The sequence below is a fragment of the Rhamphochromis longiceps genome, linkage group LG9, assembly GCF_057381845.1.
Source record: "Rhamphochromis longiceps isolate RC_006_pf linkage group LG9, R_longiceps_female_GT1.1, whole genome shotgun sequence".
Lineage (NCBI taxonomy): Eukaryota > Metazoa > Chordata > Actinopteri > Cichliformes > Cichlidae > Rhamphochromis > Rhamphochromis longiceps.
In genome coordinates, this window is record NC_140565.1 from 13,915,359 (window position 1) to 13,925,781 (window position 10,423).

General features: G+C 38.2%; 1 protein-coding gene across 1 annotated transcript; it reads right to left on the reverse strand.

Moving 5' to 3' along the window:
• Positions 1-3,229: 3,229 nt before the first annotated feature.
• LOC146661998 (cell adhesion molecule 3-like) lies at positions 3,230-5,865 on the reverse strand. The gene is made up of 7 exons (XM_085417872.1): positions 5,793-5,865; positions 5,069-5,452; positions 4,418-4,723; positions 4,073-4,333; positions 3,780-3,849; positions 3,599-3,638; positions 3,230-3,472 (listed from the first exon to the last, which is right to left on the reverse strand). Exons 1-7 carry the CDS (start codon positions 5,863-5,865, stop codon positions 3,230-3,232), a joined length of 1,377 nt encoding a protein of 458 aa, XP_085273998.1.
• Positions 5,866-10,423: the final 4,558 nt, after the last annotated feature.

Genomic DNA, 10,423 nt, shown 5'->3' on the forward strand with positions numbered 1-10,423 from the left:
GAAAGGGTGTTTTTCCTCACTGCTGTTGCCTATGAGTACTTGCTCATAGGGGATCATTGATTGTTGGGGTTATCTGTCTGATATTTGCAATATACCTCGATACTATACATCTATACTGTTATTGTGAATTAGTTCTATAGAAATAACAATGAACTGAAATTAAATACATTTTTTTTAGCCGTCATAGTTTTTTCTCCTTCACTTGCATAAGTGACACATTTCACGTTTCCTTCTCTTTACATGCCAAGCATTTTGAAGTAGACTCTTCTGTAAAAGAAAAAGAAACTGTGGAGAAAAAAGAGGCCACTAATGTGAGGAGTTTTGTTCTTAATGTATTTCAATGTTCTTATTTTTTACATGCTTTATATTTTATCTTGTCCTTTGCTGCTTGGTTTAGTTTACAGGAGAGGTTACGCAAAGGCCTTTTATAAGACGTAGATATGGTTGGAAAGTGAATTACAGGACAAGGAAGGATTGATTGAAAACGTCACTGACTGCTGGTCAGAGACACACTGTGACCACTGTTTCTCTACATTGTTAAGATTCGTTGTCATGTTGGAGACCAAAAAGCGCTCCAGAGAGTGATCCGTACAGCAGAACGCTGCTGCAGGATTGCTCTCCCCCCGCTTCAGGACACCTACACCAGGAGATGCCGGACTAGAGCAGCGCAGATACTGAAGGACCCGTCCCATCCTGGCAACAAACTGTTCCAACTTCTGCAATCTGGTAGAATGTACAGAATTCACCTGCGTGCTGCTACTACTGCACATTCACCCAATGTATATACTATATATATATATATATATATATATATATATATATATATATATATATATATATATATATATATGCTCAGTGGCTAGAGGATCTGAGGGCAGACCACAGCGACCTCCCTGAACAGGGTCCAGTAACCATCACAGTGGCAGATATCCAAGAAAGGGTCTCCAGTATGAAGAGTTGGAATGCACCAGGGCCCGACATGGTTCACGCCTACTGGCTGAAGAAGCTGACTGCACTCCACGAGCGTCTGGCAGCACAAATGAACCAGCTGCTAGTTAACGAGAGACACCCGGAATGGCTAACTGAAGGCCGGACGGTCCTGATCCCCAAGGACCCCAAGAAGGGACCGGTCCCCTCCAACTACCGACCAATAACCTGCCTCAGTACTACATGGAAGCTCCTGTCAGGCATCATATCGGCTAAGATGAACAGGCACATGGGTCAATACATGAGCGGGTCAATCTTATTGTATTTGACATTGCTGTTCGTTTTTACCGTACTGTTTTTCCATTTAAGAACATTTTTTCTTATTTTTTTTAATATGTCATGTAAATATAATAAAAGGGATTCTTTTTAAAAAAAAATGTTTGTACAGATGTTGCTTTTCAGCCAAATTATTAAAACATTGCTAAAATGCAACTAATGAGCAGTTTAATTTCAAAGATCTTTCTTTGTTTTTTTTTTAATGTTTGATGTTGCTCATTTAAAAGCAGATCTTGAAAGCCAGACTTTTGTGGTTCAATATATTGGCTTCTCCTTTTCTCATTAGTGTCAACAGGTTAAGTGTAAATGTGTCTTTGTAAAGTATCTCTGTCTGCAGTGATCTGTCAGACTGTGAATGACTGAAATGAGATTTGCAATGAAGAGGAGACTCAGTAAAATATTTGTTAAGTTAAGTTCACATATTGCAGTGTCACAAAACTCATCACTGAACAGGCTGCATCACCTATGAAAACACAGCATGAAACACAAATGTCTCCATTTGTTTAAATAAATTAACTCATCAGTTCTTCTTCACCAGTGAAGTAAATCAGCCACAAACAGACACTTTATCTTTCATCATATGTGGAGTGGTGCCTTCAGCACAAACAATTCACAGTAACACTACAGTGTGGTTTTTGTAGAGCAGACAGTTGATTATTGATAAAAGCCCAATATAGTGATTATTTTATATCTGCTATCAGCAAATGTTAAGGCCAGTCAGAGATTTGGATCCTAACATGTTAACTAAGTTAGCAATAGGATTCACATCCAAATGTTAACATTACTTGAGTACTATACAGATGTTTGTGTCAGCATGCAGATATTAACACTGCTGATCTCTGAGATGTGTGTTCTCTTCTTGCAGACACTTTAATTATTAGACTGTGATGCAGCTCTGTTCATGTGAACTCTTAGTAAATAAATAAATATGACCTACTGTATAGACCAGCTTTTCTTTAAAAAAAAACCCCTCCTCAAACAATAAAACAAATCCATTAAAAGAGAAACTGCCACTACAAAAAGTGTCGACCCTAATATATAAAAAAAGAGTGAAATTTGAAGACAAAATAAATTTTTTTATCCACCTATTTGGATATGAAAAAGACATCCCACGTTTCATATCATTAACAATACAGAGTAAACTTTTAGAATAATTATATTAAATATCACACAAAAACGGCAGTACGGTGGCACGGTGGTTATCACTGTTGCCGCACAGCAAGAAGGTCCTGAGTTCAATTCCAACATCAGGCCGGTGTCTTTCTGTGTGGAGTTTGCATGTTCTCCCCGTGTCTGCGTGGGTTCCCTCCGGGTACTCCGGCTTCCTCCCACCGTCCAAAGACATGCAGCTTGTGGGGATAGGTTAATTGGATAATCCAAATTGTCACTAGGTGTGAATGTGTGAGTGCGAATGGTTGTCTGTCCCTGTGTGTTGGCCCTGCGACAGACTGGCGAACTGTCCAGGGTGTACCCTGCCTCTCGCCCTATGACAGCTGGGATAGGCTCCAGCGCCCCCCTGAAAAGGATAAGCGGAAACGAATGGATGGATGGATCACACAAAAACATGTTACATTGAATAATCACATTTTATTTAATGTGTTTAATAAATTTACAGACGTGTTTTGATGCCATTTTCCCTGCAGTCTTTTAAACAAATTACCTGTGAAGAAGTCTTACATTCATTTCAACATGTCTACAATGTAAATATTAAATCATACAAGAGCACACACAGCATGCCAGCATTCAAATACTGTATGAACATGATAATAACTAAAATAATAATAAAAAATAGCTACATTGTGTAAAGGTTTTTAATGTTCAGTCTTCTCTGCTGTCATGTGAATTAGTTCTTTATTGGACTGCAGTGAAATTAAAGTTGAACATAAAAAGCTGCAGGATGTAATTTTTTTTTAAGTTAATAAAAATTTTGTGTGTGTGTTTTTTAATACACTGTGTTAATGTAATGTTATAACTTTTTCTTGACCTCAGCGTACAGTTCCCCTTGGCCATCAGCACGCTCTGTGTTTTTTGGCTCGTTGACTTTCACCTGTGCGTACACTGTATCCTGCTGCTGGCCTCTGTCCTGCACTGAGTCAGAGGATGCTTCATTTCTCAGCACAGAGAAGCTGATCTCTCCATAATGGATGTTTTCTTCTCCTTCTGATTTACTTGCTGGCTCTTCAACAACCGACTCTTCACTTCTTTGATTCTATAAAATAGAAACAAATAGAAAGGTTCATTTGAATCTAGTGAGCAGACACTCGTGGAGGTACAAGAGTAAATAACTTTCTGAACACAGTTCAGTAAATTACAGAGAAGTTGAGTATTTTCTTACATGAGTCTGTTGTTGAGTTTGATGCTTTGACTTTAAGCACCTGAAAGATATAAGAGGCTGTTAAACTAACTATCCTCTGTTTTAGGTTAAATATATTTGTGAGTAAACAGATAATTTCACGTTCAGCTACCATGTCAGTGACAGAAATTGATCATGTTTTCTAATGTGATGTAATATTTACCAAACAAAGATGATCAAGCAAAGTAACATCATCCCAAGGATTCCTCCAAGAAATGACCAGAGTGGGAATCCTGGTAGAAAACCAATATCAAGATGAAACAACACAAGAGTTAAACAGATCGTGAGGTTCTTCTTTTTCTTTTCCGTTATATTACCATGATGTTTAATTTTACACTTTGTACAGCACTATTTAGAAAAAACAAAACACTTCAAGAGATTTAATGAGTTACTCAATAAACAAAGAAGAAAAAGTTAGATAATAGCATAAAACTGTTCAGTGGCATGAGCCATTACCTTTAATAGCCACATGAATCTCTGCTGATGTCTGATTACCCAGATCATTAGTGGCCACACAGTAATAAACTCCTCCATCTGTTACATTGAAACTGTAAATCTCTCCTTCAGATACTTTCACAGCTCCATCTCTGCTCTTCTTGAACCAGGTGAAGTTGCTGACTGGAGGTTTGGCTCTGCTGGAGCAGGTCAGGTTCACCCAGCTGCCTGCTGACACCAAACCTGATGGACTGATGGATGCTGAGGTGTTTTTCGGAGCATCTGGAGAAAAAATAAGAAAGTCATATCCCATAAATCATGTTGTCCTATAGGATTCAGTTCAACAACAAACTCTGATTGTCTTACATGAAACACTGAGAGTCTCTTCTGTCTCTGCTGTCTTGGTGTCTTTTCCTTGGTTCACAGGATATCTGGCAGAGCAGCTGATCTTCTTTCCATCATGTGTGTCTGACAGAGTGATGTTCTGCTGGATTTTAGTTGTAAAGCTTCCATCTGTGTTTTCCTCTGTTTTGTTGTGAGAGTCTTGTTGGAGATTCCAGGTGAGTTGAGGAGGGGAGTGTGGACAGGGAGTGAGAGCTGAGCAGGTTATAGTGACAGACTCCTTCTCCTTCAGATCACCTGGGATTGCAATATTGGGCCTCCAAGGAGAATCTGTGGTTTCACATCAAGCTCAATTTTTACACTGATAATACAGGAAACACAGTCAAGTAACAGATGAAGATCAGTGTAGTTGTGTTAAAGTCTTAATTTTACATGTTCATGCTGTTCAGTCAGGAAATTATTTTATTCTGAGTTTATTATTTCCTCCATGTAGGAGAAATACCTGAGCTTTGGAATCAGCACAGTAAGCAAACTTTGTTTTTGGTTTTTTTTGCACTGAACTGGACAACACATTTTTAACTGCCAAATATAAAGTTAGTACATTTATGTCTTAGCTGTTAATATTCAAATCAGATTTTTTTTTTATTATCAACAATAAAATGAAAACTTTCTCACCTTTAATTGTTATTTTAAGAGGATCACAAACAGCTGTTGCTCTGAACGGCCAGTTCATAATTCTGAAGTAGTATGTGTTTGAATAAGTTGTGGTTAAGTTGGGAAACAGAGTGGTGCAGTTTTTCTCCTTCAGGTTTCCTGTAATATTCATTGGATAGATGTTAACTGTCCCACTGCTGTTGAAGATCACGTTTTCTGGATGAGCTATAATGTTGTTATCATCTTTAATCCAGACTCCAGAAACAGGTCTTGTGCTGTCAAACTTTTCTTGTCCAGCATCACTAAAGTTACATGGGATTTGTAAACCAGATCCACTCAGAGCTTCCATCTCTGTTGGTGCAGTGATGAACAGGTTTGAATCTTGAGGACAAGCAGCCAAAGTACCTGGAAAAAATCATACACATGATGGGAAACAGAATTATGATACACTGAGTTTATTAGACGTGTGTTGCAGTTCAGTTTCAGTTTTATTTGTCATATGCAAGTTAGCACAGGGTCAACATTGCAATGAAATGTATTTGACGAGCAGAAGACAAGTCACAAGACAAATGGAATATTGCACATGAGATAAAGTGGCAGGAGTGAGCAGCAGCACAAACTGAGCAGTACAAACTTTTTGAGTGGCAGTTAGTACAGTATTGCACGGAGTGATGTTTTTTTCTGTAAAGTATCTCCATCTGCACTGATCTGTCAGACTGTAAATGCCTGAAATGAGACGACTCACTTGGAATAAAGAGGAGACTCAGTAACATGATGCCTGTCATGATGTTCACAGACTGGACTGTCACAAAACTCATCACCTGTATAAAAAAAACATAAGATCACATAAAGGTTTGATCAAATCAGGAACTTGCATTGTTTTATAGAGCAATACAAAATTTACATTTATTTTAAATCAGACAAACAAAAATAAAGCAGTTCTTTTTATTGTGATATAAAAATCTTGTAAGATGCAAAAAATGTTTTCTTACCTAATAATCAGACTGCTACAGAGGAGAAATGACAAAATAATGTGAATGTGATTCCAGCAGAAACACAGCGAGTGAAACACTTCTCCGTTTAGATGTTGTAATGTCAAAGCAAACAGACCTGTGAAGCTTTTGTCTTTCTTTTTCAGTCAGTCTGCCTTTTATGTTCCCATTATGCACATGTTGTCAGTTTAGTAGCCACCACTTCCATCTGCCTGTTTATAGATTCACTTGACCCCCCACTCACACACTAACCTGTTCCTCATTCTCTCATTAATATTAATATTTGTGTCTTAGCTTTTCTGTTCTTCTTTTTGTGTCTCTGTGTGTGTCTGTACTCACACAGGTTACAGCTTTGTGTTGATCAACTTCCTCGATGTGTTTAGATCTTTCTGCTTTCATTTAATGATTCCTTCTTCAGTTGATCCACTCGGCCAATAGATGTCTAAATGTTTTTATATTTATTGTTTGTAGTGTGTTTCCTTCAGCACCAAAATAATTGCATATAGAGAGAAGGTAATTATGGAGAGAAGAAAACAGTTGGAAAAACAAAATGCAATGAACAGAATATTACTGACAAAGTGACAGCAAAACTAAAGAAAGGTGCCAGAATAGACAGTCTATTGCAGTTTGTTGTGTATGGGGCATATTCAGACACATATTCAGTAATTGCAAATTATTTACATGGCAGTGCACTACAGGCATAAATCTAGACCCCTAGATAAAACATTATGGGTCATTCCCACAACCACACACAGCTTTACTGTGTTCCAGAAAAGTATCCAATAGCGGTGACAACTGCTCCACAGTAGCAGGTGGGATTTTTCTTTTTTGAGGACGGCTCCTTTTACCTGTCACTACGGACGGTCTCTTTATGTTTTGATCAAGAGCCTTTTTTGGGCAGCTGAAGAGGAGAAATCCATCTTATGGCCAACCTCTGGCTGTATCTTGGTCATATTACCCAGCGAAACCCAGTATGCAGGTTCATCTGTAACAGTCCTCGTGCCACAGATCCGCACTGTTGCTTCTACAATAAACAGAAGATGGGTGCAGGTCTCCACGACTCCGGCCATACAGGTGCAGTGGGTGGCTTCAACCTTCCCTGTGATGCTCACAATCTACTTTATCATAAATGTAACAACGTGTTTATAAAGTTAGCACATGCATGTAATTTTTCATTTTTTATGTGTCCATCTAAAGAACGCTGTATGTTATAGTCTAACTCTTCCTGTTCTCTCTCAGAAAACCTGCCTGCAGAAATTGAACCTAAAGTATGCAGTGCAAGGATGTAATCACTTTAGAGATGAAGAAAGCATAACGTTTGACTTTAAGTGACAATTATGGACACCTAATATGATAATGAGATTCTGCAGGTCATTAAAACTAAAATAAAATGTACTTTTAGTGACACAGGACACAAACACGGAAGAAAGATGTATAATTAGAATTATTTATACTAAACATGAATAAATCATTGCAATTTCTTTAACCAGAAAGAATAACTAAATCCTTCAGGACAATATCACATCAATGCACTGAATTCACTATGTTATCCCTCTAACAGAGCCTCCACATGTTCTCACTGTAATTTCCCCCTCATGACTGAATTTATGCTGCACTAATTTGAATGTTCGGTGGAAAATCAAACGCATTTTACTCACAGTACTCGAGCTGACTTACCTTTGTTTGAATGATGACGTACTCACAAATCTTGTACCCATGTGTGTGTGTGTGTGTCCCTCCAGAGATTTGTAATTGCAAAACTGGTTCACCTTGTACTCGCTGACTCCACAGACATGGTAGGTCTCCTTATTTCATACGGGTCCACATTTCCAATGCACGCTATTTTCTCTTTGCATTAAACTGCTTTTGCTTTTAAACATGTTTCTAGCAACCATCCTTCCAACATAGTGTGTTTGCTTTGATTCGTGGCCCAGGAAGATGGCGCCGCGCTCCCACAATGCATTGCGGGTTGACGTCAACTCCAAAGCCATATTCTGTGTGTGTGGGTGCATGTGTGTGTGCTTCCAGCCATACTATACATAGACATATGACCTTACAATGAACTTAAACTGCGTGTATGAGGTATGCAGAAAAGCAGAAGTAAACGTTTTGCTAAACTATAAAAGCAGGAATTTGTAATAGGTCATATCTCAAATGCACATTTAAAGGTGTGAAATCTTCACCTCAAGAAACAGAAAGGTTTGGTATCAAAAGCTATAATGGGATTATAACGTCGAGGCTGCTTCCTGTCATCTCATGGTACACAAGTGCACACAGAATCTTATCAGACCTAATAAGGAGATGATTCTTATCAGCATACAAATGATTATATGTTTCTAAGCACAAATGACAATATAAGAAAAATCTATTTCAACAAGCTGTTTAAAAAAAATATGATAATGCCTTATCGCCTCTTGGATGAACCTTTCAGAAAGCTAAACTGAAGACACCTGATTCTCCCAGAACTAGCCAGAGTTTATGTTGGAAAAAGTCAAACGCAAATCTATTTCTAAATCAGCAGTCTGGAATAATTTTACTCTATTTCATTTTCATTTTTGTTCCTCTTCACAGACTGAAGGAAGAACAGAAGCTGAACCTGAAGCTTCTCAGATCCAAAGAAGTGACATCACAAGAGTTCGTCACAAATGACACATTTCCACATGAATTTAACTAAAAAAACTAATGTCCAGCAACAAGAGATGAAAAGACTGTTTGAATGTTTATTAAAAGGACGTCACAGGAAGAATCAGAATCGGTATACTTTATTAATCCCGAAGGAAATTATGGGTTACAGCAGGCAGCACACTAATGGCGCATGCGCACTTACAAAGGAACCTTCTGACCATTACACAGGCATCACATTGGCATCACAATGTCAGTGAGGTAGGCTGATAGTAAAAAAAACAAAAAAAAACAATGAAATACATAACATTAGGTGAGAGGAGGAGAAAAATATTCCACTCAGACTCCTAATAGGAGAACAGTTTGAGAACAGAAAAAAAACACCCCAGCACAAAAAGCACTTTGTTGGGTCCTCAGCTTCCATCTCGTCGACGCTCTTCTTCTTGTCGACGCTCTTCCTTACTCGCTTCTTCTCATGGTACCTGACACTCCTCTTGTGCCACATGGCTCACGCCATGTGTCAACTCCCCAATGAGACATGTACAAGAGTGTTGCACAGTCTCCTTAAAACAATCTCCAGGGTTTGTCCTTTGGAGCAGCTTCACTCCAACCTGTAACCCTGTGTATAAACATTAGTCAGTAATTAAATATTTAGCTTGTTTAACTCCCAGCTCCACCTGGAGCCTGTATCCTACAAGTCTTTAAGTTAAAACAACTCACATTTGCAACCAACTGCAACTCATAAGTGTAATAAAGTATTCAGCAACACAGAGACAAGTATCATTGCAGGTTTATTCTAAACTCATTAAACCCCTACTTTTTTTTTTTTCCATAATTTGCTCCAAATCATTGAACATCTCATCGTCATTCCACATTATAATCAGTGACTTCCCTTAAGTTTGTCACTCACCATGAGCCCAATAGTGGTCAGATAATGAGCCCAGAGATGGGCAGTTACTGTAATCCTGTACTGTATTACAGTAACTGTACTGTACTGTAATCCTGTTACTGTAATTCGATTACTTTTTTCAAGTAACGAGTAAAGTAAGGGATTACTATTGCAAAAATGGTAATTACATTACCGTTACTTTCCCGTAGGAACGCTGCGTTACTGCGTTACTAAAACCGTGATTTTTTTGCGAGAATGTCTCATGACAGTGACGTAAGCAAGTGCGACGTTCGTGACAACAGCTGTCTGCAGATCAACAGTGGATAATATATCGAGTGCGGAGAGAGTATGAGCGTGCAGCGTTTAAAGCGTGGAAGTACTGACCTTACTTTAAGTTTGATTCCATAAAAAGTGACAAAAACATTAGCGTCCATCGTGCGTGGGAAGAAAACTTCTTTTTACAGCGAAAAAACCCTTAAACTTCCAAGCAAGCACCGAGTGCGCTACGACGTAATGGGAAATTCACAGAGAAACCCGTGGATTCTTCCACTGACCGCCGCGGCACACCTGCACCAGGGTAAACCTCCGCCTACCCTACTCCTGCTTTACAGGTGAAAATAGAGCAACAGGACCGCTAGTCTTTGATTTTATTTATTTTCTGCTGTGTTTTACTTGCATCTATTTGAAAGAGTGAGTGTAAACACACACAATATCTATCTATATATATATATATATATATACATATATATATATATATATATATATATATATATATATATATATATATATATATATATATATATATATATATATGTGCTGGAATGTGCAGAAAATAGGTTTAAATATTAAACAAATTTCTTCCAGTCAGAGAAT

Excerpts from the sequence above, each read along its gene's own strand:
- LOC146661998 (XM_085417872.1), bottom strand. The coding sequence starts at position 5,865 with ATGAGTTTTGTGACAGTCCAGTCTGTGAACATCATGACAGGCATCATG. Across the intron at positions 4,334-4,417 it reads AGAGACTCTCAGTGTTTCAT|ATGCTCCGAAAAACACCTCA; the intron begins GTAAGACAATCA and ends TTTTTTCTCCAG. Across the intron at positions 3,473-3,598 it reads AAACTCAACAACAGACTCAT|AATCAAAGAAGTGAAGAGTC; the intron begins GTAAGAAAATAC and ends TCTATTTTATAG.